The sequence below is a fragment of the Girardinichthys multiradiatus genome, chromosome 13, assembly GCF_021462225.1.
Source record: "Girardinichthys multiradiatus isolate DD_20200921_A chromosome 13, DD_fGirMul_XY1, whole genome shotgun sequence".
Classification (NCBI taxonomy): domain Eukaryota; kingdom Metazoa; phylum Chordata; class Actinopteri; order Cyprinodontiformes; family Goodeidae; genus Girardinichthys; species Girardinichthys multiradiatus.
The window spans coordinates 42025664-42053394 of record NC_061806.1 but is presented as its reverse complement, the minus strand read 5'-3'; the positions used below and the strand labels follow the sequence as shown (position 1 = coordinate 42053394).

Genomic DNA, 27731 nt, shown 5'->3' with positions numbered 1-27731 from the left:
AATTAGAATACTGTAAAAAGTTTCTAGCATATTCATAGAAAGTTGAGTGGAAGGATAAAGTGTAGTAAAAAAAATATGCACTAGCAACAGAGATAACTGCAGCCTTGAGAAGACTATCAAGCAGAATCCATTCAAAAACTTGTGGGAACTTCACAAGGAGTGGACTGAGGCTGGACTCAGCGCATCCAGAACCCCTACGTACTGACGGGTCCTACACATGGACTACAAACATTTTATCTGGGTTGCTCAGTGGTCCAAAGTGAGATGAAGGTAAAGTTTCCATTTCATTTGGAGATCAAGGTCCCAGATTCTGGAGGAAGAGTGGAGAGGATCGGAATCCATGTTGCCTGAAGTCCAGCGTGAAGTTTCCACAGTCAGTGATGATATGGGGTATCATGTCATCTGCTGGTTCTGGTCCACTGGGTTTTCTGAAGCCCACAGTCAACTCAGTCATCTACCAGGACATTTTAGAGCACTTCATACTTTTTTCTGCTGAACAGCTTTATGGAGATGCTGATTTCATTTTGCAGGAGGACTTGGTACCGACCCACATTGGCAAAGGTACCAAAAGCTGGTCCAACGGCCATGGTGGTACTGTGCATGACTGGCCAACAAACTGGACTGACCAGAATCCCACAGAGAATCTATGGAGTTCTGTCTAGAGGAAGATGAGAGACACCAGAACCAACAATGCAGAAGACCTAAAGGCTGCTATCAACGCATCCTGGGCTTCCTGAACACCTCAGCAGAACCACAGGCTGGTCTCCTCCATGCCACGCCGTACCGATGCAGTAATCCATGCAAAAGGAGCCCAGACCCAGTGTTGAGTTCATAGAAATGAACATAATGTTCATAAAGCTGACATTTCTGTTTAAAATCTCCTTTTTATTCACCTGATTTAATATTCTGATGTTCTGAGACTCTGAACTTTGGGTTTTTATTCTCTGTGAACCAGAATCATCAAAACTACAAGAAATAAAGGCTGAACTATTTCACTCTATGTGTGATGGATCTATATAACAGATGAGCTTCCCTTTCTGACATGAGGGACCATATTGAACTTTTTCACTATCTTTTCATTTTTGGTGCAGCACTTCTTCGTCAGACTCCAAACAGATTCATTTTACTTCTTCTCTGCTCCGTAGGTAAAGGCCTTCAGTCCTCCTCCTCCCCTCACCTTCTCCAGCAGGTAGTTGTTAATGTGTCCTCCGGTGGGATCTCCGTTGAAGTTAAAGTTGATGTCCATGTATTTTCCGAAGCGGCTCGAGTTGTCGTTGCGATTTGTCTTGGCGTTCCCGAAGGCTTCCAGCACACAGTTGGACTTGAGCAGCACATTCTTCACACTGATGCACCAAATGGCAGGAAACATTCATGAAAAGGAGAGCAATTAGTGAAAACGTGGAATAAAAAGTCAGTCCATTTTTGTAAAATCATATTTGCCAGGTTTTCTTTCAGGTAAGAGCTTACCTCTCCACCTCGGCCCTCTGGCTGGGGTTTGTGATGGCTGCAATGTACTGCATGATGTATTTACTGGCTTCTGTTTTTCCTGCACCACTCTCACCTAAAACACACACAAATAATTCACACCTCACTGTGATTCCAGGAGTAGAAACCTGAATATCTGGGATAAAATAAAAATAGTTTGAGATCATTCATTTATGCAGGAGGTGCTCCGCTTAAAATGAAGACAGCTGGACGTGTTCTTGAGCGAAGATTAAATGCCACCGGACTTCCCTAACCCTAACCCATGGACAAGCTTACTGGGATCACCAAAAGGCCTATACAAGATATCTGAAAGAGGCAGGATCAGCACCTTTCAATTATTATTCAGAAAGTCCAGGAAATTCTAAAAGCTTTTTTTGACATTCAATCATTTCTATAAACCACACACCTCCTCAAACAAATGACCACTGAAATAAGTTCCTGGACTTCTTCTGTAACAAAATCATAAACCACTGCTCCACTCTGTGTCCTCCATCTACTCTGCCTCAACTGACTGATGACTCACAGTTTAGGACCTCCAGCCTTTCTGCCATTTTTCCCCAAGATCACAACAAGAGATTCTAGACATCGTAAGAAGAACGAAGCCGACCACATGTCTGCTAGGTCTTTTTCCAACATCACCATCATCATTCCCCTAATTACCATAATTATCACTAAATCTCTCTAAGGTGGTGATGTTCCTCCTGGACTGAAAATTGCCATCATTAAGCCTTTGCTGAAATAATCCAACCTTGACCCAGAAAATCTCTCTAATTGCAGACCCATTGCAAACCTTTCATTTCTTTAAAAGTTCTGGAGAAAGTTGTAGCTTTGCAACTTCATGACCATCTCATTTCCAACCATCTGTCTGAAAAGGTTCAGTCTGGATTCTGGCTGCGCACAGAACCGTCTCATCAGGGTAACCATTGACCTTCGCTTCTCATTCAGCTTGATTTAACTGCAGCATTTTACACTATCGATCATAACTTTCTCCTTAATAGACTTCACCACATTCAGCTGAATATTGTATTAATAATGCTATATTAATAATTAATAGTGCTGATATTAATAAAGAATTATTAAATGCTTTATTAATATCTCTTGGATCTCTAAGGGTTTCATCCTGTGTTATATTAGAAGTAATTGTCGCCTCTTTTTTTGAAGCCGTTTAATTTGCCAGGCTAATAATTCTCCAGTTTTCTCCCCATGTTCATAAAATGATGGTTTCATTCTTAAAAGACTGTATGCAGCCCTAACACTAGATTGTTTATCATATTCGGCTTTTAAAATCAGTTCTTTTTCCAAATCTGTATCAATGTATCAACCCTTTTTTAAATGTTCTTTGTTTTATTTTCCATCCTGACCTTAGATGTGTTGTGTGTATAGTTAATAATATGCAGCCAAAGGAAAGCTTTAAAAGCTTCCTATTGAACACATGCTGATGTCTGATTAGTATTTATTTGAAAAAAACTTCAATCTGTTGGTTGATATACTTAAAACCTTCATCCTGCGACCATTTATGCTGGAACCGCCGTCTACGTGGGTCGCAGGTTATTATTTCCTCTCTATAAAGAAGGCAACATTGTGCCTGGTCAGAGACTACTATGCTATCATATTAATAGATATGATTTATTAACATCTAAGGAGATTAAAAAATAATTTATTCGTGAATATGTCTGAAATGCTGCCGAGTAGCATGAAAAATGCTCTAGGTTGTTGGTTCAATTCCCTAAAGATATCTACCAATTGTAAATCTTTCATAAATCTCTGTGTAGTCATTCTACAGCTAATGTGTGTCTGGTCGGTTCCTGCAGATCTATCCATGTTTTGATTAAAGGTACAGTTAAAATCCCCAGCCGTCACGTATCACCCCGGCAACACCGAAAGCAAAAAGAAGTCTTGATGAAACCCCAAGTCTTCTATGTTAGGGCCATAAACATTAACCATATTTATATTCACTAATAATAAGGACCCCATAACTATTAGATACCTGTCCTCCTTATCTTTCAGAATCAGAATCAGCTTTATTGCTAAGTTTGTACATACAAACAAGGAATTTGACTCCGGTACACTTTGCTCTTTGGTTTTGTTTTTGCATTACAGAATATAAATATTTACAATGTACAATATACACATATATAATAAAAAGGTACATTTGCAACATCTATATGCTGTTGTTTTGTACTCTATTAAATGTTCATCAGAGAAACATCCTGGAGGAAGAAACTGTCTCTGTGGCGGCTGGTTTTAGTGAACAGTGCTCTGTAGCGCCACCTGAAGGTAAAGCTCTGAACAGTTTATGTGCAGGGTGTGTGGGGTCTGCAGAGATTTTAGCAGCTCTTTTCTTGACCCTTGACCTGTATAAGTCCTGGATGGAGGGAAGGTCAGCTCTGATTATTCTCTCTACAGACCTGATTATTCGTTGCAGTCTGGACCTGTCCTGTTTGGTGGATGATCCAAACCACACTGAGATGGATGAAGACAGGACAGACTGAATGATGGCAGTGTAGAAGATGACCAGCAGCTCCTGTGGAAGGTTAAACTTCTTGAGTTGCCTCAGGAAGTACAGTCTCTGCTGGACCTTCTTCTGAACATTGTCTATGTGTGAAGACCATCTCAGGTCCTCAGAGATGGTGGTTCCTAAGAACCTGAAGTGGTCCACAGCCAATACAGTGTTGTTGAGGATGGTGTATGGGGGTGGTGTTCTCCAAAGGTCCACCACCATTTCCACAGTCTTGAGTGGGTTCAGTTCAAGGTAGTTCTGACTGCACCAGTGGACCAGCCGATCCACCTGCTGTCTGTATGCAGACTCATCACCGTCCTGGATCAGTCCAATGACAGTGGTGTCATCTGCAAACTTCAGGAGTTTCACGGACGAGTCCGATGAGGTGCAGTCATTTGTGTACAGAGAGAAGAGGAGTGGGGATAGAACACACCCCTGGGGGGCACCAGTACTTATTGATCTGGATCGGGAGAAGATGCTCCCCAGGTCTCACCTGCTGCTGTCGGTCCGTCAGGAAGCTGTTGATCCACTGACAGGTGGAGGCTGGGATGTTGAGCTGGGTGAGCTTCTGGTGGAGGATGTCTGGTATGATGATGTTGAAGGCTGAGCTGAAGTCTACAATCAGGATCCTGGCGTACGTCCCTGGGTGGTCGAGGTGTTCCAGGATGAAGTGTAGACCTAAGTTAACGGCATCATCTGCCGACCTGTTTGCTTGGTAAGCAAACTGCAGGAGGTCCAGCAGGGGGCCTGTGATGTCTTTCAGGTGCTTCAACACCAGCCGCTCAAAGGACTTCATGACCACAGACGTCAGGGCTGCAGGCCTGTAGTCATTTAATCCTACGATGGTGGGTTTCTTGGGAACCGGGATGATGGTGGATCGTTTGAGGCAGGAGGGGACCTCACATTTCTCCAGTGACTTGTTGAAGATCCTTGTGAAGATCGGAGCAAGTTGATGTGCGCAGGCTTTCAGACATGATGGGGAGACGTTATCAGGTCCTCCAGCTTTCTTTGTTTTCATGCGCTGAAAGAGCCTATTTACATCTTCCTCTGAGATCTTTAGTGCAGGTAGAGGATCTGAAGGTGGGGGGTTGGTAGCTTTGTGGGAGGAATATGTTCCTGAATGGGATGTGGAGGAGATGATTTGTGATGTGAATGGTTTCTTGTCATGTCTGCAGTAGAAACCATTCAGACAGTTGGCCAGGAGACGACTCTGTTCAGGATGGGTGGAGGGGCTCTTGTAGGCAGTCAGGTTTCTCAGACCAGTCCATACAGCTGAAGTGTCACCAGTAGAAAGGCTGTTCTTCAGCTTCTCACTGTAGCTTCTCTTAGCTGCTTGATCTCCTTTGTTAGTTTGTTCCTGGCCTGCCTGTACCGCGCCCAATCTCCACTGCTGTGAGCTTCTTCCTTTTCCCTGCGCAGATTCCTGAGGTGTGGAGTAAACCATGGTTTGTTGTTCCCAAAGGTGCAGAAGGTCTTGGTCTGCACACACATGTCCCCACAGAAACTGATGTATGATGTCACCACATCAGTTAGTTGGTTTAAGTCAGTGGCTGAAGTTTCAAAAACAGTCCAGTCTGTGCATTCAAAGCAGGCCTGTAGCATCTGCTTTGATTCCTCAGTCCACTTCTTAACAGTGTGAACCTTGGGTTTGGAAGCTCTTAGTCTCTGTCTGTAGGTTGGGATGAGGTGGATTAGATAATGATCTGAAAAACCCAGAGCAGCCCTGGTAACAGCATGATATGAGTCCTTTAAAGCTGTGTAACAATGGTCCAGTGTGTTTTTATCTCTGGTGGGACACTTAATATGCTGTCTGTATTTGGGGAGTTCATTAGAGAGGTTTGCTCTGTTAAAATCTCCCAGTATTATGATGAAAGAGTTCGTGTATTTTGTGTATTTTTTCTCCAGGTCTGTAATCAGCTCAGCGAGATGTTTTTCAGCAGCAGAAGTGCAGCCATGAGGTGGAAAATATGAGCCGATTATTATAAATGAGGAAAACTCTCTCGGTGAATAAAACGGTTTACAGATTATGGAAAATGATTCTAGATCAGGACTACATGTTTCTCCAGAACTTTTACGTCTCTGCACCAACCTTCATTTATATAAAAGCAGATTCTGCCTCTTCCCCGATAGCTCCACGCTGTGATCCGCTCTGAGCAGCTGGAGGTCCGGCATCAGCAGTGCTCGGTCCGGGATGTTTTCACTCAGCCATGTCTCGATGAAGCAGAGAACCGCTGATCCACGGAGGTCTGAGTTTTTACCGGTGAGGAGAAGCAGCTCGTCCATCTTGTTACTTAGAGAGCTGACATTTGCCAGGTGGATTGAAGGCAGTGGTGTTCGAAGTCCTCTTTTGCGGAGCTTTACCAGCGCGCCAGCACACTTTCCCCCTTCGACGCTTTCGGCGCAGGATCCCATATAGAGCCGCAGCTCCGCTTGCCAGGAGCTCAGTGAACCTCGGATCGATGAAAGATGGTGAAAAAAACCCAAGAGAGGACTCTCTGATGTTGAGAAGATCTTCTCTACTGAATGAGACCACAGTAATGTGGCTCGAAAAAGATAAAAACACACAAAATACAAAAACAAAGAGAGAGCGAAGCTCCGAGGCTGCCATCGTCGGCGCCATCTTGTTGTAATAATCTTTGGCAACATTTTTACATGAAATGGAACAGATTCATGAATAAGAGTCATCACTCCTCTTCCTCGAGATGAGAATGATGAGGTAAATGCACTGTCCCGCCACCTCCTCTGATCTGCCTCCATGAGGCGCGTCCCCTGCAGAAAAATGATTTTACAGTCTATATCTTTTCATTTATTATAGGTCTGTGTGACCTTTTTAAAGAGCTGTAGACCCATGCGGTTCCATGTAACAATTTTAAGGTTTAAATAACACAACACTCCAAAATCTAAAAACATTGCTTGCCTCGTATTTAAGGAAACCCGGATACTAGAACCGGATACTAGAACCGGATACTAGAACATCCTTGTGGGTCTCCCTCACACAACTGTGTGCCTCCTGGTATCGCTCCACCCTTAGCGAGGAACACTCTTCTCTTTCCAACTCAGAAACAGTTATTACTGATGCTGCACATTATATACAGCAATAATTACCTACCCTTCCTACTAGTTTCCCCACCATTTGCATTTATGGTCGTGGGCGCCCGCGCGGTGGTATGCCCGTAACTGCAACACTATGCCTTTGTCAAACCAAAATGCACACAGATAACTCGACACCTCCAGGCTATTTCAGTATTAACCTTTACAAAATTAAAGCATGTGACTTTAATGCTAAAGACGTTACCTGGAATTCACAGATTTCTCCATGAAGAAAATAAGAATCATTTCAGTAAAAATGTTCCACCCTTGGATTGGATCTTTAAACTCACGGTGTTTTAAAAGAGTGGGTCTGGTCCTAATGAGTTACAAGAAGCTTGGCCAGGTGAACCATCCCATGTCGCAATCCTAGTGCACAGTTCCACTCGAACCGGGTCAAACTGCTTCCGTAGTTGGTGCAGCCCGGCAGCCGTATCTGGGTAGAACCGTATTAGCTGACTCTTGTACCGAGTGTCAATGTCAGCCCATGTTGCTGCATTAACAATCTCGTTCTTAAATGCGGGGTGGTGCGTTACTGACCCTCATGGGTCCAATACGGTGCGCTCTCTCCAGAACCACAGCTCCGACGCCAAGTACTTCTGGTTACCAGTTCTCCGAGAACACACATGGGTCCTGTCCTTCGGCTCCCTCCGACTGGTGGACCAGCCTCAAGTTGTGTTTAGATCTTGTCTCCAAGTCCATACCTTTGTCCTCCAGAGCTTTCTGATTGGACTCCAATGTGTTCACTTTAGCGCGCAATGTTTCCATTTTGTCCTCTGCTACCAGTGATTCACGTTTCTGTTTGTTACTGTTTGGATAGTCATTTGTATCCCTCCTCAACCCGTCAATAGACCCCAAAACTTCAACTCTAGACGAGAAATCTTTTTTAATGGAGTTAACAGACGTTGTTGTCTTAACATTATTACATATTGCAAAAGGAAGTATTTTTAGCAGAAAATTCGCCACTAGCAGCAGAGAGCGGTAAAAAAAACGCCATACCTGGACATCTCATTACTATTATTATTATTATTAACATGACTAATCACGACAAACAGGTAACTTTTAAACAAGATCATAAACAAAACTAAAAAACAATTTAATTATATCAGAGAAAAATTACGACTAATTTATATTATGACTGAAAAATAAAATATTGTTTTCCTACACTTATCCAAAAGGTTCAACCGCAACAAACAAATCATATGTGAAATATTTTAGAGGGAGCTGTAAGAGACGTTTTTTTTACTCCTAATTTTGTGATTATGACTTTTTGCCGTTGTTTTCGTTTATTGCACATTTACGTGAATGTCTGAAGACTTAACTCACCTGAAAGGGAGTTAAACCTGGTTGGTGTGAGTCTGAGACTGACTGACCTAAAACTGTCAATGCAGCCTCTCCAATATGGAAGCAAATCGTTACCATATTTCAAATGAAAAAGCATTTTCAGAAATGCTTTTTCATTTTAAGAATGTGGCTGCATTGTTTGACTCATAAATGAAATTAGTAATCTATAATTCTATTTGCATTTTAATTTTCTTCTTCAAGACTGCTCATTCTTTCACTAAATTAAAATGAAAAAGACATTTGAGATTTATTTTTCAAAATGTACCCCAGCAAATAAGATACCAAAATTCAATTTGAAATGTAAAATATGAAAAAGCATCATTTTAAGAATGTGGCTGCATTATTTGACCCATAAATAAAATTAGTAATCAATCATCCTATTTGCATTTGCTTCTTCACGACTGCACATTTTATGCCATAATCAAAAAGAAAACAAAGCAGACATTGTCATTATTGTTATAGCCTGTTACCTTTAAATAATGATTTCATTATTGATTATTATTTAATAAACAGCTTTAGACCCATAACATAAGGTGATTGTATTTACTTGACATGGAAAATAAATAGCACTATGTGGTTGTGTGACGTGTTGAAAGGATGACAAAGATTTATTGCACAAACAGCCGGTTTATTATAGAGCGGCTATTCTGAATTGTCACTCACAGAAAATTATAAATAAATGCTTAAAAACACGCTGGATGTCCCAGGCCATAAGGCTGCCACCGGAACTACCAGTTCTTCCTGCCACTGCCACAAATTGAGCTCGGTCCTGCTGCAATTCAATCAATTTCTCGGCACGTTTGCAATGTAATGCACTGCAGACGTGCACAGCGCCCCCTAGCGAACAAGATGGGTAGCTCGGTCAGCAGGGAGCTGAGGAAGAGCGGCTGCTGACGTCACTCTTCTGCGCCCGCAGCTCGGAATGCTTTTTCGTTTTCTAGTTCTGGGCAGAACTTTACGGGCAGACCACGAAAACAAAAAAGCAATGTCTGCTTTGTTTTCTTTTTGATTATGGCATAAAATGTGCAGTCATGAAGAAGAAAATGCAAATAGGATGATTGATTACTAATTTTATTTATGGGTCAAACAATGCAGCCACATTCTTAAAATAAAAAAGCATTTCTGGAAATGCTTTTTCATTTTCAAATTTTACATTTCAAATTGAATTTTGGTATCTATTTGCTGGGGCATATTTTGAAAAATAAATCTCAAATGTCTTTTTCATTTTAATTTAGTGAAAGAATGAGCAGTCTTGAAGAAGAAAATTAAAATGCAAATAGAATTATAGATTACTAATTTCATTTATGAGTCAAACAATGTAGCCACATTCTTAAAATAAAAAAGCATTTCTGAAAATGCTTTTTCATTTGAAATATGGTAACGATTTGCTTCCATACTCCAAACCACGGCAACCTAGAAAATAACGCAGAGCTGCTAGCTAGCGGCTAACACCATGGAGGATTTAGATCATTTCCATATCCCGATGTGTAAAAACAGACTAATATAAACCAGATTTATCCGAAAGTCATTACAGAGAATAACAAAGGTAGCAAAATCCTTTTAACTCAGAAATGACAAACTTAGCTAACCAAACTGACTCAACTAACGACCAGCCGCCTGCCCGCCATTTTCTCCACACAGGTTTTAATCATTAAATTTACAAAACAACTCCTTAATACGTCCATGCTGACTAAACGACACGGAAAAGTTTCCAAACCGCTAAAGTAGTCTTACCTTTAAAAGACAACATGGCGGCCCGCAGCTCCTTCCCTCGGAACCGGGAGGAAGTAGAAAATGTTGGGGCGGAAGTGGACGCTGATTGAAATTCTAGCTTCAAATCAGACCAATCGAATAATTTACTGTATTTTTTAAATTTATAATAACATGAAATCAATGTGTAATATAAAGAACATGTAAGTTTTATTCACTGAAACCACAGAGCTTCAAATATCCAATTTGATTCTACTTTTATAATGTTAAAAAAAATGTTTTTTTCCTTTATTCAAATAGAAAAGATTAAAATAAGTCAATTATCTCAGTCTTCCTTTTAAATAGTTTATCATAAACTCTCATTCATTTCTACTTTATCAACATTATTTTTATCAAACTAAAATATGTAAGGTTTATTCCTTCCAATTATTTTACTCAACTTACATTTTTCTCAAACTACAGAAACGACTGTTTCACCATATAACAAGCTAACAGGCTTTTATGTTTGAAGTTTTGAGAGAAAATGTTAAAATGAGAAATCTAACAACAAAACTTTTGGGAACTGGATTTTCTTGCTTGGACCATAAAAAAAGTTATAAAAGAGTTTTTTGTTTTTATTTTTTACTTTTAAGATAGAAATAATAAATTGAAACACAAGACATTTTTTTCTGTAGTCAAAACAGGCTGAGTATAATCTTTAAAAGATTTTTGTATTTAGAATAATAAAAACTGATTTAAAATCCCTGACAGACAGAATTGAAAAATGACCCATTTTGTTATACTTTAACACCATGTATCACCAACATGGAAATAGCACAGAATTACCAACACTATCAACAGGATTTTCATTCAAAATGGGATTATTATTGACAGGTTTAAGAGAAATCTGCAAAGATATTTGGAATTAGAAATGTTCACATCTATAACTATATCTATATTTGGGCCATTAATGAACACATCAACATTAAAACCACTGAATAAAGAGTTCTACTCATTGATATATCTATAGTTCTACCGGGAACTTTTGGGGCCTAAAATTGTTTTTGATATTGCTTAACATCTACCAACTATCAGAAGATTGATAAAAATCACTCAAATACTGACGACAACTGATGAGTGGTAGTGACCACCCCCGATATGACACGCTGCCGACACCAGACCAGATGGACCCGGTCATTTAGAACTGCTTTGATGATGATATCTAGTTTCAGAATATGAGACGTTTCTATTTGCCTGTAAATAAAAACAATAATTCAAACTATTTAATTTTTTGTACTGATTGTGAAAAGAAAGTCCGAGACCAAAATATGCATCAAAACCCTTAAAGACAAATACTAGAAGTCCAAAGTTTGGAACCATGGCCAATTCAGACCTAACATTTAGATTTGGATATTGAGACGTATAATTAGACTTTGCTTTCATTGATATTCATCATTTTCCTCAGTTTACCTTTAGGTATGCATTGAAGTTACCAGATCATTGAATAAATGTTAACAAAAGAAAACGAAGGCTTAGTTTTAGGGTTGAGATTTGCAAGAGTTATAATGGAACAAATCCCAGTATCTCCATCATATGCCCTGCTATTGTCCAAATTACTAATAATAAGAGTAAAAAGATATCCTGATAGGTACCTCGTTTTACAATAATCAGGTTTATTAAGTTGGACGTTTCTTTTTTGTACAAAGTTAATGTTTGGTCTGTGGTGAGTATGTGGCCCTGTTATATTGTGACGAGGCTAAACGTTTGGTCACAAATACATGTTTATTTTTCCTCTCTGGAAGTAATGTGGGGCTGAATATGAAACAATGAAACCTCGGTTTATGAACTCGGCTCTCTCTTTTGTGGGACACTTGTTGATGGTTCTGAATGTGAACTGTGTGAGTGGAAGACCTGAGATGACGATGCAGGTGTCTTTGGCTCGTCTCTTCATGGCCTTGTAAGCAGCATCGGACACTGCGTACAGATGAGGAGGGTTTTCATACAGCTCTCGGCCCCGGTACGCGTCGATGGTGTCTTTGCCGTAAATGTCCATCTCTCTGTACGGATTAACAGACACAACCACTTCCCCGATGTAGGTGTAGATCCGGCCTTTCTCAAATCTGACCCATCAAAGGAAAAAAGGAAACCAGAAAAATCAATTACAGACGGTCACAAATTAACATGTTATTTTATGGAAAATCTTCCCTGATCATATAACACACGTATGTGTTTCCTTTGTGATCTAACACTCACTTTTCCCATGACTTTTGTCCAACCACCAACCAAAAACCTTCGACCCAAGGTTTCAGAAAACATCATACACGTTGATGTCATGCAAAGATGACAGGAAGTGACACAAGTATTTGTACACCGACAGCAGGAAATGAAACCCGCGGCTAAAAGGGTGTCACAGCTCACTGCGGGTTTGTTGAGTTGGGAGGAGTGCACTGAACACGACACCAGGGTTAATGGGGCCTCTAACTTGCACAGCATCTGACATTTCAGTTTCATGTCTACCTTTGCAGAAACGAACAGGGTGTTAAGGGATTAAGTTCATTTCAAAATATCTGAAAGCTCAGGGAGTAGTGATGAATTTCTGAAGATAGCCAAACAATTAACGTCTCCAGTATCTGAATGTTGCTCAAGTGAAGATCAAAACAAACTTACCCAGGGTAAAAAATTATTCCTTGATCATACTGACAAATCAAAGTTTGAAAAACATAACAAAAGTACCTGAAGCATATATGCTCACATACTTTACTGTTGTGCAGGATCCTTATTGATGCACGCGGTAAATCAAGATACTTTAGAGGGCTTTATCAAAAGAATTCATACTCCTACAACATTTCCATATGTCGTCCCTTTAAAACCACGAACATTTAGACCCCATGTATGTGTCATATACTAGGGCTCTGCAACCTGTGCCTCCAGAGCCACAATGGCTCCTAATAACTTTGGCCAAAAATGATTATCAAACAACGAATGTTTTTGAATATTGATATCATAACTAATGCAGTTTGTTTTTATTTTTTTTAATGGAATAAATGGATCCAGTAATATAATTTTAGATCTGTTTTTCTTGTCATCAGGTTGGAAACTGTGTTTTTACATCATTTTCCACAAATAACAACAAATGGAAGAAAATTTACCCATCATCTTACTGCAAAAGTCTCATGTTTTTATTTATTCAAAAACCTTAATGTAGAAACAAATGGTGGTTCAAAAATAAAAAAATTATTTCAAAATGTTAGTATTTATCAAAAATGTTGTGTTTTTTTTATAAAGTCCTGTAACATTAGCGCCTCGAAACAAGTTTTATTTAGCTGGACTGGGGGTAAAAGTGGCTCTTGGATGTAAAGGTTACAGACCCTGTAAGACACCAGCACAAAGTTGATGAAAGAAAGAAAAATCATCCATGGTTTTCTAAATGTTTTACGTAAACAAATCAGGAAAGGTTTAAAGATCATCGGTGTTCAGCCCTGTTAACCAGTACTTTGCAGGTTCAGCTGCAGGTCTTTGGGGGCTTGTCTCTACCAGCTTTGAACATCTACAGACCAAAATGTTTGGCCATTCTTCTTTGCAAGATAACTCAAGCTCGGTAAGATTGGAAGGAGAGCTTCTGTGAATATCAGCTTTCAAATTTTGCCATAGATTCTTAATTGGATTTCGGTCTGGACTTTGATTAGGACATTCTACAACATGACTAAACCATTTCACGATGGAATGGTGGGTTCCAGTGAGCTGTGTTCATTTTGCATGCAGGCACAACAGATCGGTTTTGGTTTGATCTGACCAGAACATCTCCTTCCGCATCCAACATCTCCTTTGTGATGTCCCAACATGGCTTAGCTACCATGGGCCTCTTGGCTCTTTCTGTGATTAATGCTCTCTTGTCAGTTTAGGTGGACGTCTTGGTAGGTCTGCAGGTGGTCGATCTTCTCTCCATGTTCAGATGACGGATTGAACAGAGCTCTGTGAGATGTTCAAAGCTTGGGATGTTGTTGTAGAACCCAACCCTGCTTTTAACTTCTCTAGAACCTTCTCCCTGACCTGTCTGCTGTGTTACTTGGTCTTCATGAAGCTGGTTGTTCTCAAATGTTTTGTAAAGAACACAAGAACCAAAATCATAATGAAAATAAAATGAAAATTTTGAATAATGCTGAAAGAACCAAAATCCCCACAATTGAACACAGACAGCAAGTAAAACTGAAAGTCAAGGAAATCGAGGAAGTGAGAAGTAAAGGTAACCTTCAACTCAGATCTGATGTTCAAGATTCAGATGATGTTCCTTCACCTTCACTCTGAGGACTTTTTCTTGAATGTAATCTAAAACTCCACCATGAGTAGAAAATATTTGAGGACACACATTAAGATGTCTGTGTGGCTACAAGCCCAAAGCTTCTGGGGTAAGAAGCCATCCGTAGTTTAGCTCTCTGACGTCCCATTTAACAGAAAGTGATCTTTAATCTTTTTTTTTTTATCTCTTTCACCTTTTCTGTTACGTTTCTACACCCTGAAATTATGTTTGGTTGGGTTCTCTGCTTGCTTTCAGCACATATATGGCCTCCAGCTCAACCATGTTTGGCATGCCTCAGAAAAAACTCTTTTTAATGTGAATATCAAACAGTAACAGTTTATGTAGACATGTCAAAGAATCATTCATTAAAGGAAATATATTTGAATATTATATGGGCTGGAGTATAAGTAACTATTCTTGCTTGTTAGCCTTGAAAAACTCAGAGTTAATGAGCTGACAGAGAAAAGTATGATTCTGCTGGTTGTACTGACCGGCTGTTGTATTGGTTAATGGCCTGAACTTGTGTAGCACTTTATCAGATTCGAGAACTCCAAAGCACTTTCCACTCCAATCATTCATCTACCCGTTCACACACTGCAGCCTCAGCTGTCCTGGGCCAGACAGACAGAAGTGAGGCTGCCATACAATCGCAGCACCAGGCCCTCTGACCACCATCAGCAGGGATGATCCGTTTGTCTTGCTGAAAGTTGGATCAGTACCAACTGTCTGTGGCCAAACTGCCAGTCAGTGTGTGCTAGTCTGAGCTGCTTTATGTTCTCCCATCAGAATGAAGAACTGGATGAATGTTTTGGACACAAATCCCTTGAGGCAGATTATCGAGAGAAACTTGTGTTTGAATTTATGTTTGCAGGGAAGCTCAAAGTTATCAAGCATTTTTATGCACGCTAGTTTGAGGTCTGAGGTTGGGTACTAGATGCTATTCTTCTTCTATGCTATTATTATTTGCATGGTAGATGAAAGCTGTCGGACCGATCTCCGAAGAGGAACATCTCAATATATATACACAATATAAAGGTCGAACATATCTGCCTTACATTAATATTGGGCAACACGTTCCTGTCCTAATTTGACTCCAATAAGAACAAACTTCAGGCTGTTAAATTGGGTCTCTGAAGCCAGCAGATGGTGCCGTCTCTAAAGAAGGAGACGTGGGATTAATTTAGGCCGCCGGTTCTTTAATTACAGCTAAAAAGACTTTAGGAATTACTGGATGTTAATTTGGCAACACTATGAACTGAAACAAGTAGAGTGAAAACGTTCAGCAAAGTGGAATTTTATAGCTTTTACAAGGCCTGAAAACCAGTATGGGGCACTGGTTAAAGTAGCTATAAGTAACCAAACAATGTTTTCAGGTTACTTCATTCAACCAGAACAGAAACAGAGGCTGCATGCATAAAGTTTACCAGCAGTCAGGTTGGTCCAAACTGAGATACGGAGCAGGAGCCAGACAGCAAACCAGTGTTAAAAATAGTCCGCTGAGAGGTGAACACTTCCTCTGAATCAGACCATTGATCATCGATCTGCCTGCAGAACACTGAACATTTCTGGGACGTATGCATCTGAACTGGATCAGAGGAAGTCAGAATGACCAGGACCGGTTCTGAAAGGAGGCATGCTCAGCTGTAAAGGAAGAAATAACAGCAGCAGCTCATGTCTTTCTGTGGAGTTGGACTGAGAGAAAGCTGCTAACTGGTTCTATAGTTTTATGCTTCACATCAACCACAGACTTTTATCTGAGGCCGAGCGGAAAACCGGAGGCAGTCGTCACTCAAACTACACTTTCTATCATCTTCCCCACCCAGCAAAGACTCTCAACATCTCAAGCTTTCAATGGTTCATTCTGTATTATTGAATGACAATATATACAAACTTTTAATTAATTTACCTTAGAAATATCCAAGTAAATCTAATGTTCTTCAGTTCTCAGAGTGTGAAACGTCACCTTTGGTATCTCCACCATCCAGCTGGTCCCCCCACCACACTGCCCTCCCTTCCTGCTCAGTCCTCACCTCAGCTTCAGGTTCTCCATGAACTGCTCCATCATAACCTCATCCAGCAGCACGAAGTCTGACTTTCCAAACTCCAGCCCCTCCAGCTCCGCCATCCCCTCCTGAACTTGACAAACACACCAGAAACAAAAGGACACAGGGAGAGGGTAACACAGAGCGGTTCAAGCAAGAAGAAAGAGAAGTGAGGCTGACTTCTGTGTCCCGGTAGTGCAGGCAGGCTTGTAGGCGTGGCGTAAAGTGTGGCAAACTTTAGGCTTCCTCAACGCACCCATGGCTGTGGTCTACATGCTGCAACACGTCATGCTGTCAGTCAGCCAGCATATAAAGAGCTGGAGACTATCTTTAAAAGCTCAGAACTTCTGCATCCTCCTCCGGTTCTCTTCCTGCCACATATTTCTCCTCAAGTCCTCATTTTCAGGCTTTTTCACATGTTTTATATACATCTTTACTTCCCAAGAACTACATCTTTTGACACAGGAACCATTTTTATGTTAGAACTTTATTCCTTGGTGAGAATTGTGGCCTTTCTCAAGTTTTCAACGTTAGGACTAGAACAGCTATTTAAACCAAATCTAGGTTCAGGTAAAAGATGACATTATTAGATTTAAAGTTACATACGACATGTTGGTGGACATATTTTACTTTGGTGTTGAGAGCAAGTGGCTTTGTGGATCAGGAAGTATCGACTGTTACATTGATGTCATTTTATGTTCCTGTATGCGTCTTGATGTTTGGATATGAAAATGAACTTGGATGTTAAAACATAAAGTTGCTCTATTATAACTGCTGGAATAAATAGGGGTGAATAAAACAACTAATAAATCTGAACAAAATAAACTCTATTGAACAGAACAGAGCAGAACTGAGCTGGGAGGGTTCTGGTGCCACGGACGGTTCTACAGGATGACAGGAAGTACTGATAATATTATATAATATATTATATAATATAATGTTAATTCAGGATCAGAGCCCTTGTAGTTGTTTAGTAGAACTAGTAAAAATAATTCTGAGTTCAGTCCAGGTGGAACCAGATACAATCTAGAAAAACAAGAAAAAGTTTTTTCCTCACCATTTGACATCAAACCAGACAACATTTTCCTGTTTTAGCTCAGTTACCAAAATGATTTCTGTTTCTCAGACTAACACAGGAGCAGCTCATCCACCTCCTGTTTGTGTGCAGAATCATTACAGTCCTGGATCAGACTGATGACCGTGGTGTCATCTGCAACTGTTTTGGGTTTCCTTTTTATGAGCTTCTCCTACTAGTTTACTTGAATTCCTGACAGAACTGCTAGAACTGGGTCCAGTTTGTAGGCTGCCTCACTCACACACACATTTTCAGCTCTGCCCACAAATCTTCTCTGGAACTGAGGTCAGTGCTCTGGGATGACCTCATTAAGCCACTGTGTAACTAATTTGGTGCCGGTATGCTGAGGGTCTTGTCCAATCAGAAGACCCATTTGTGTCCAAGCTTTAACCTTTCCAGAACTTGTTCCCATTGCCAGCAGAACTTCTTCGGGGCTACCCTTCATCACTAATCCTGTTGATGGTGTTTATGATATTAAGGTGTAGCCATGGTGAAAAAGCGGACTGGTTTGGGCCCCTCAGGGTGTAATATTTGCTTTTTGCAGATAACTTGATTCTGTTGATGTCTTCATGACCTTTAGAGGGGTTCACAGTGTAGAGTGAACATCAGAAGGTAATCACAGAGCTGAGAGGACAGGGTAAGGGATCGAAGAACCAGTGTAACGTAGTGGTACGGCATGAAGCAAAGGCAGCTGCAGGATAATCAGACGTGCAAACAGAGCAGTGCCCCTTTATAGTCCTCCAGGAGAAACATATGCTGATCACACAACAACATTAATGTTTCTTGCTTTTGGAGAGACCAATAATAATTTTATTTAAGGAAACGCCCACCACATTTTATGCATATTACTGGTGGATGCTGATGAGTTGTAGGACTGGCACAGCTTGTATACAATGAATGACAAAGTGACCCCTAACCCTAACCACCTCAGCCTCAAGAGGGTTCTTGTGGTTGTGTGTTAATCACAGAACTATTATTTACTGTAAAACGGGGCCCAGATTATCATCCTTCCACCACCATACTCGACAGGTGCGATGAGGTTTTTGTGTTGATATGCTGTGATGGTGACCAAACATCTCCATGTTGGTCTCATCTGTGCAGAGGACATTGTTCTAGAAGTCTTGTCCTTCATCCAGTTGCAGCTTTGCTAACCCTAGTCCTGCTGCCACCTTGATTTTAGAAAGAAGAGGCTTTCTCCTTCAACCCTTTCAAGCAGCCATACTGGTTCAGTGTCATGAACTTTGACCTTTAACCTGCTGTCTTAGGCCTGTAAAGTTTGAGGTGAAAGGTGGTTTTTCACATACACCATCTGTTGTTTAGTGTTGACAGAAACAAATCATGACAGAAAGTATAAATATATAAATATTGTATATAGTATAAATATTTATTGGAAATATATTTTATTAAAAACTGTCAGGGAGACAGAAAACCTCAACAAAGATAATAAAACAATCTTTCCAGTTTTCCTGCAGCCAGAAATCTCCCCCCTGTAAAGATTCCTGTTTCGGCTCCACTCTGCACCTAAAACTTCATAGTTTAATGATGGAGGAAAGAAAACCTGATAAACATCTCAGTCACCCTTAAAGCATGAAATTCACATAGATGAACTGATGGATTAAAAGTCTGAGCTCCAGCTCATCACCTCGAAGTCATGAGAGAAACTAAGCAGAGAGTAATGACTGAGTGTTTGTCAGGTCCAACATGTTTCTGCAGTCCGTGTTTATCTCTTCAAGCCCAGACGGGTGCATGCTGTGAATGACTTGGATCAGGGTTTTTCCAGAGTCTGTAAAGAGTTTTTAAAGAGGACAATAAGTCCAATAAAGAAGCATTTGAGCCCGTTCATTTCATACAAGGTTCAGTCATTTAACGTAAGGTTAGAGGCTAGTGTTCCCAGACGACTGGCTGGTTGATCTGGATCAGAGGCAACCAGAACAGGTCAACAGCCCATAAGAACATCCGAGGAGTCTAAACTGTTCCATTTGCACAGTCTCAGATTCCAGAAACCTTTATCTTGAAAAATTGGGAAAATAAAAGCGAAAATACAAGAAGACACTCTGACAAACACTCTGATCTACACAACAAAAATAAAATCTGTTGCAAGGATAGAGACCGTTTGGATTACAGTACATGTGTAAGAAGAAGAGTTTTTTACTGAAGAAGCTTGTTCACCATTTTGAATCCACCAGTGAAACCAGTTCAGAATGAGACTGCCTTGTGGGTCGGGATGGCAGAACCAGACCACAACCATGGGTATCCCGAGGGTGCAGAGGAAGGATCAGCCAGCAGAACTTTAGGTTAAGCAGCTTCTGCAGATGTAGAAGTCCCTCTGCAGGAAGAATAAGGCCTCTGAATTAGATTCAAGTAGCCCAATGGAGCCAGTGGAGTTCAAACATCAGACACTTTGCCACAACTGTAGAAGTTTGGTCTGGGTGACCAACAAAAGAATCTGTGGAAACAATGTTCTGTAGCAAGAACTGACGGCCCACTGAGTGAGACCCCTCAGTCAGATGAGGCAACAAACAATTCAGAGCCGGTTTATGATGCTGGGAAGTGGCACCCAAAGGCCACAAACCACTCTGACTGGATGGAAGCCCCGAAGCAGACTAATAACTTATTGGAAGAACAATACAGCTCTTCTGGGAATGCATCAGGATCCTCCAGGAGTAGCTGACCCTTCACCTCCACGACCTCAACCAGGATACACGGAATAAAGAAGCCACTTCACAAGATGAAGATGTGATTTTATGATGGATGGACCGACTCTAGGAAGGAAAGTTAGAGGACAGCGCCCTCTGGTGGATGCCATGCATGTTCAAATATTTACAATTTTAATTTTACTATCCGAGAATGTTTTATTATAGAGATTATTTATATCTGCTTGTTATCAAGTGAAAACAGGTTCCAGGATAGTAACCTGTTAGTTCCAGTAGTGTAATGTGAACTGAGTTTAATAGAATTGATGAGAATAGAGATTACTAACAGGAAAGGGACTTATAACTTCCAAGAAAATAATCTTTACGTTTCAGGAAATGAATCATTATGTTATTGGCCAAGTAGCCTGGAAGTCCCAGAACTTTGAGAAAAGACTCAGAACCTAACACAGGCAGATCATGACAAACTTGTATGATAGTGGATAAGAACGGGGCATGTAACTTCAAACAAAGTAACATATTCTCTACCGGAAAATGACCTGTAACTAAAAAACAAGTTCTGGTTCCTGGAATGTGACTTTAAATCCCAAAAAACTATCTGCCATATCAGCACAGAATTGTTTTAATTTCCAGGAAAGTTCGGTCCAATTTTGGTTCTGTAAAAGTATGGCCTGTATTATGTATTGCTACCAAACAGGGTTAAGAAGTGGATCTGCAATCTGATGTTTTGATTTTCATATTCTTCCATCCCCACCACAGCAAACTGCAGGTAAAATAGGTTCCCACTGAAAGAGATTCACTGAAATCCTAGTATTGACGATTAATAACAGAAGTTTGTTATGTTTCTACCTCCCCATTAGTCAAATACTCGTGTGTGGTGCGAGGATGAAGCAGAGCCAAACAGCAGACAGGAGCCACGCGGTGAGGGAAAACATTAAATTTAATAAGAGAACGAGCAAACAGGAGTGACACAAAGAGAGGAACATGGAACAAAGGAAACATGACAGAAGAAACCAGGACTGAACGATGGAAACCAAGCAGCTAAAATACAGAGATGTGGTCAATGACATGGGAACCAGGTGAGTCTAATCAGGAGGATGTTGAACAGCTGTGAGATAGTAATGAGCAGGGGAACTGAGGGAAGGAGACTAATTAACACAAATAACAGACAGAGGTTAACTTAGACAGAAACATATCCACAAATATAACAGAGAAAAAGACTAAATTTCACATAAAAAACACACAGAGAAAAGAAGAAAAATAAGAAATAAAAAAAACTAAACTGAACACAAAGGAATAACCTGAGTACGGCAAGACCTTACTAACAATAATAAACAACAGAGAAAACAAAAACAAATGAAAGCCAAAGCACGAACACACATGAATTGGGGCAAATACAGTAAAAGTGATGAAAACTTCAAATATATCTTCTGCGTGATGCAACTTCAATGTTGGGGCTCAGATTTCAGGTCCATCTGGACCAAAAGAGAAATGTAGTGAGAACTTAGCTGAATGTCCATGAAGCTAAATGCTCCTGAGTGAGAGGGTTAGCCAGAGTTGGCTTAAACGAGATGAACTGAAAACAGTCCCTTCTGAAAACGGCTGGATGATAACAGTTAAAGCCATCAGTGCTGCGGAGTCCAGACAAACCAAACCTCTGTGACTGACAGCTCTGGCAGGACAGGTGGAGCAGAATAAAGAACACCTACCGACTGCAGAGCGTTCATCTTCTTCCCGACGTTTCAAACCACTCCTCAGGAACCAGACAAGCGACAGTTGTGTAACCTCAGCTGCCTTTCAGATCCTCATCAGCCATTCAAACTTCCTCTTCCCGCTTCCCCTCATCGGCCTCAGTCTACGTCACGAAGCTACTCTCAGGTGTTACAGCAACATCAACCACATCAGAGGCAATCACTGCATTTAATTAACACCCAAACACCTATTAAACGTTCACATTGACTCTTTTCCATTAATGTTTTACAGCCATAGTGTTTCTAAGCGTCTGTTTCTCAGTTTAACAATGAAGGTGCAGATATTCTGTTAGAAAAGCACAGAAATGATCTTCAGAACTCATACGTAAAAATACCTTCATTAAAATCAAGCTGTTGTTATATTTGTTATATTTTATAAGCCTTCCAGCTGTGAGTTCCCATAGCTTCCAGTTTTCATGCATCACAAGGTTCAGTCAATGCAATCAGAAATCATTTCAAATCATTTTATAAAGTTATCAAACGTTGATTCTTGCAGACTTTAAACTGATTTTACTTTGTCTACATTCCTTTAGTGTCTTATTGCAGCAAACGTTTGGATTTTAAGATGATAATTTATCCTAAAATGCTCCTTGAGATTAACAGTAGGATTCAGTTAATAGAAATTAGTGATTTTTTATTTTTTATTTCTTTTGTTGTTCCTTTTAAACCGACGCAAAGGTTTAGTTAAAGAACTAAAGACACCACCACGGTTACAGGGCTCTACAGATGCAGTCAGAACTTGGTTTTTATGCCTTTCTTCTCGTTGTCTTTCACAGGATTCGGACTGGCTTCGTCCTCTTGGAGGTCTGCTCCGACCAGCAGCTGCTGCTTCATGTCCATCATTCTTTGATGAGGAAAAACCTGCAGCTGCTTTGCCTTTTCTTTCCGCAGAACTCCTCTGATTCATCCTTGGCATCGAGCTGCTCCTGCATCTGGTGGTTGGAGCCGTGGTCCTTCCTCTGCCACCGGATTGGTCGATCGGTTCCCCCTGAAGGCTCTGCTTCAGATCATAGCTCTCTCTAGATGGGCCGATGAGGTAGAGTCTGTCGGGCACGTCACGGACCAGAACTGAAGCCAAAGTGTAATGTTGTTTCTGGATTTTCCTTAAAAGTGCTTCTCCTTCAGAGCTGAGGTCCCTCTTAAGGACTTCCTGAGTCCGCAGGGATTTGCTCAGATCAACCAGGAGGGTCTGGAGTTTACTAAGCACCATCCCGGAGCTTCGACCCTGAAAAGTGATGATGGTGCTTTCTTTCACTTCCTTCACATGAGGTTGCACATCTTGCCTGGTCAGAAGGTTGTCAAGCTCCGGTTTCCTGAAGCGCCAGGCGTATCTATAAACATCAGAATCTATCACAATCGGCTCACCTGCAGTCTGATCATCTGAAGGTCTTCTTAATGAGCCTGAAAAGGGTGATGAATCTGGAGGTCTTCCTGTGCCTTCACCATTATTATTTCTACTGTAGTAATTTAAAATTGCTCCAGAGGAAACTGTTGGATCCGAGGAAGAGTCCGGAGTCGTCTCCAGGAGCTCCTGCAAACGGACCTTTACATCTTTGAGCCTCTGAAAAGACCCCTCAACAAGAACCTGACCTCGGTCCAGTTCCGTCAACTTAAAATGATGTGATTGGAGGAGTCTCCGAACCTTCCTCTCATTCTGGAAATGGGTCAGATTAACAGTGGCCTCAACTGGAAAATCCATCTGGGAAGAACAGTCAGAGGGAATTAGACATCCAGGTTTGAATTATAATGCATCAACATATTTGACAGATAATTTAAGAAAGAAGTGTTTTTCCTAGGAGAAAAGATGTCATGGTGAAAAAGATCAAACATCTGAGAACATCTACAGCAGATGAGGCTCCTGATTTATTTTATGGACAGGCAGGAGAAGAAAAAGCCGGCAAGAGAAACAAAGTAAGAAACATGAAGCTTAAGGAAAATATGTTTTTAAATGAAAAAACAAGAAACTGAGAAGAACCGTCAGCAGCGTAGGAGCCATAAATGAAATGAAGGTAATTTGTTAGACATTTGAAAAGCATTTTTTCGATCTCAGTGGATCTTTTTTACGAGCGCATCAGACAAATAACGGCATAACCTCAGCTACTCAGTGGCTTGTCTCTGGAAGTTGCTGCAATTCACAGGTTAAACGTATGTAACACAGGGCGTGTTTTCCCTGCAGATATCAGACCTTTAAAGTGTGTTTGTATGTTCCACTCCCAGCTGTTAACCTCATTACTCCTTGGAGACAATAAAGAAACCTTGATCCTGCCTTTATCATGTTGTTACAGTCAACAATCTGTATCTAAGGCCAGGTTTTCCTGATTACAGTTTTCCTTTTACCAGAAAGTATCATAAATGGATGAGATCAGAAGCTGGTGAATCCGCTCATTTTACAGACTGACGTATATTAGCTGATCAGTAGCTGATCAGGAACCAGAAGAAAGGCTCTGATTGGGACACGATTAGTGTAAGTTAAGGGCTCTATTTGCCAGAATGTGGTGAGTAGTGAGATGATGTCTAATCAGGCATTTACTGGAGCATCCAACAGTCAGAACAACGACTGAAGGTCAGTAGACCCATCAGCAGCACTGGACAGAGTTTATGTGGGGTTACGCTGTGGGCATATGAGCTCAAGTACTATGAAACTGTCTGGAAAACGGAGAACAAATATCTCAAAATGGACAGTGCACTCACACACCTTACAAGATCTTAATCTCCCAACAAAGAGGATTTTCCCAAAGCAATCTGAAACTTCCAGAAAACCCTGAGTTTGTTTAATCAAGGTTAGAGTTAACGGATCTATTCAAGCTATTAACTGAAACGTCACTCATTTTAGTCTGTAGTCCAGTTGCCTTTATCATGCCATAACTATGTACTCTGCATGTTTTCATCATGTGAAGCAATCTGAACTGTTTTGTTGCTGAAATGTTCTATGAAATAAAACTGTATTGTCTTGTATTTCTTGCCCATGAAGTCAAACAGCGCTTCAAGTCGACCTCCTGTCGACAGCATTAGAAATTCAAATAGAACTGAGCTCCTTAAATGTTTGCTCAGGTTAGTAATCGTACGGCAGCCGGAAGCGGTGCTGACAGTTACAGAGATTATTGACACACATGAATAGAAAAACATGTTTGTCGTCTCTGAGAATATAGTTTCATTGTTTGTGATTTTTGATCAACTTTTGGAAATATTGAATTCTGTCTCCGCTCCTCCGCTTTGTTAACACACACCTGAGTGCTTGAGATAACCAGCCTGAGGTGATCACATGATGATGATCAGATAATTAATGCATCCATGAAAGCCTCTTACACAGACGTGACAAACAGGCCATAATGTAATGTAACTGAATAATGAGCCTGAAAGATCAAATGTGCGGCCATAACACTCAGTTAGTCAGAAACATCTGGAGAGGCGGAAACTTACTGGAAACTTTACTTCTCCTTATTTCATGACTCCACTTCTGACACTTCGCACTTGAAAATGGGACGAAACCGAAACTGGTTGCGTCATGTCCGCCTCAGACCAGTTCGACAACAAACCCGAACCCGCAGAGTGAAATCCGGACGCGGCCTAAAAGTTGTTGTCAGATCCTTGTCCTCCTCATCATCATGGAGAAGAAAACAGAAACTGGAGAAAATGAACTAAATGCAAACTTTAAAAGTTCAGGAATTTAGAAACACATTAACGCTCCTTCATTTCTTCACATTTGAATCATACCGCTTCATTAAAAAATTATTAAACGCACTAATTTTACCCTAAAATTGATTCTTTATTCTTTAAAAAATGAATCTAAGGCCCTGTCCCAACACCCACACTACACCCTACGCCCCTCTATGAAGTGTGTACTTTGTACAAGTGCATGTAGGGGTCAAAGTGCGCAGGTTACAAGCTGTAAAATTGGAGAATTGGGACAGTAGAGGTGACGTCATCGACTTGCACCTCTGCACCGTAACTTCAACATCAAAAAGGGCGGGAACCAGCGCTGTTTTCAGTTTTGCTGCTAAAAAAAACGATTTAAAACTGTAACAAGTGATGGTTTTGAGGAGAAGAAAGTGCAGGAAGTGACGTAGGTTTATACACCAGACTCTCGCTGCTCCAGTGTTTGTTTAAAAGGTAACTTCAGTGTTATGATCTACTGGCCCAGATTCACTCTGAACCCACTGGTTTCTAACAATGTTGAGTCTGGAAAACCAGTAAAAATATATATTTGTCGGCTTGCTGTCTAAAGTTTACGCAGTTCTTATTATTCTGATTTAATGGCTGGTTACGTTGACGGTTGTGATTGGTTTCTGCTCAGAACGTAATCTGCAGCAGTGAATTGTGGGTAATATACTTCGCCGAAGGGCGGATGTGGGGCACAAAGGGGGCGGGGCTAAGGACAACTCTGGAGAACTGGGTCACACTACGGACTCGAACCCATCAACTGGAACCCGCAAGGGACACAAGGGTGGAAGTGCGGGTTTTGGGACAGGACTAAAAAGACGCAACTCGCTTATGAGTTCCAAGCTGCGCCGCCAGGTGTCACTAAATCGTACAACATGATGCTCAACTGTTCATGACGGCAACATCCGGCAACTTTTATTTTAAAGCTAACTTTACTCAAACAGTGTTTTTAATATTCTGAAACCTCCATAAAGGTTCTCTACAGTTTTATTCTGGCATGTTCTTTTTCTTATTTTTAATCAATGTTCCTGTTTGAAAACACTTTTTCTCTAAAAAACAGAAAGTTTTAAAAAGCTAAAAAAAATTATGTTTTTTCCAGCACTGATGCAGAACCATTATCAGCCTGGAGATTTAAACTCACAGAAATTATTCACCATGTGCCTTTCTGGTTCTTTCAGGGTGTATTAAAAAGCTGATTTAATTTAATTTAAGCTCCATTATTTCACCACAGCTGTGGAATAATATTAATGTAGGTATGGTCGTACTATTCAGATGTACTTAGACAAAAACCAGACAAGCAGCTGTATGATACAGCTACCCAGCATCATAAAAACCACAGTGACACTTAAACTCCTTTAGCAGCTGGTGAAGCTGACAAATGTGTCTGAACATGTTCTGCATTTTGTTAAACTTTTAGATTTTCTGTGTAATCCAGTAATAAGTAAGTTTTTCTACCCTTAAATAGGTAAATAAAGACAAGCAGCATGTTTAAGTGTTTTTATGTATATAAGAAGAGGGAAGGTTGTGGTGGAGCAGACAGGCATACTTGTTTCCACCAGAGTAATGTCTACTCAGGCTGTGAGGTGATCCTGCTGTCCGTCAGAGAAACTCTCTGTGGCGGCTGGTTTTAGTGAACAGTGCTCTGTAGCGCCACCTGAAGGTAAAGCTCTGAACAGTTTATGTGCAGGGTGTGTGGGGTCTGCAGAGATTTTAGCAGCTCTTTTTCTGACCCTTGACCTGTAAAAGTCCTGGATGGAGGGAAGGTCAGCTCTGATTATTCTCTCTGCAGTCCTGATTATTCGTTGCAGTCTGGACCTGTCCTGTTTTGTGGATGATCCAAACCACACTGAGATGGATGAAGACAGGACAGACTGAATGATGGCAGTGGAGAAGATGACCAGCAGCTCCTGTGGAAGGTTGAACTTCTTGAGTTGCCTCAGGAAGTACAGTCTCTGCTGGGCCTTCTTCTGAACAGTGTCTATGTGGGGTGGTGTTCTTCTGAAAGTCCACCATCATTTCCACAGTCTTGAGTGAGTTATGTTCCAGGTAGTTCTGACCACACCAGTGTACCAGCTGATCCACCTGCTGTCTGTATGCAGACTCATCACCGTCCCGGATCAGTCCAATGACAGTGGTGTCGTCTGCAAACT

At 40.8% G+C, this 27731-nt stretch overlaps 1 protein-coding gene across 5 annotated transcripts in view; it reads right to left on the bottom strand.

Moving 5' to 3' along the window:
• Positions 1-25498, bottom strand: part of myo1g (myosin IG) — an 81413-nt gene extending 55915 nt beyond the window's left edge. For 2 of the 5 annotated variants that reach the window (XR_007040988.1, XM_047383711.1), the window contains exons 1-6: positions 25342-25498; positions 21880-23620; positions 16433-16533; positions 12017-12225; positions 1468-1561; positions 1178-1343 (exon numbers count right to left, since the gene is read on the bottom strand). Coding sequence is in view for 4 of the 5 variants with exons in the window: in XM_047383711.1 (XP_047239667.1) it covers positions 1178-1343; positions 1468-1561; positions 12017-12225; positions 16433-16533; positions 21880-21897 (588 nt within the window). In the remaining variant the exon portion in view is untranslated. Of the gene's footprint in view, positions 1-1177; positions 1344-1467; positions 1562-10150; positions 10263-12016; positions 12226-16432; positions 16539-21879; positions 23621-25341 lie in introns of those variants that run through there. The other 3 variants (XM_047383712.1, XM_047383713.1, XM_047383714.1) reach the window with 3 other exon arrangements.
• Between the last annotated feature and the right edge of the window lie 2233 nt (positions 25499-27731).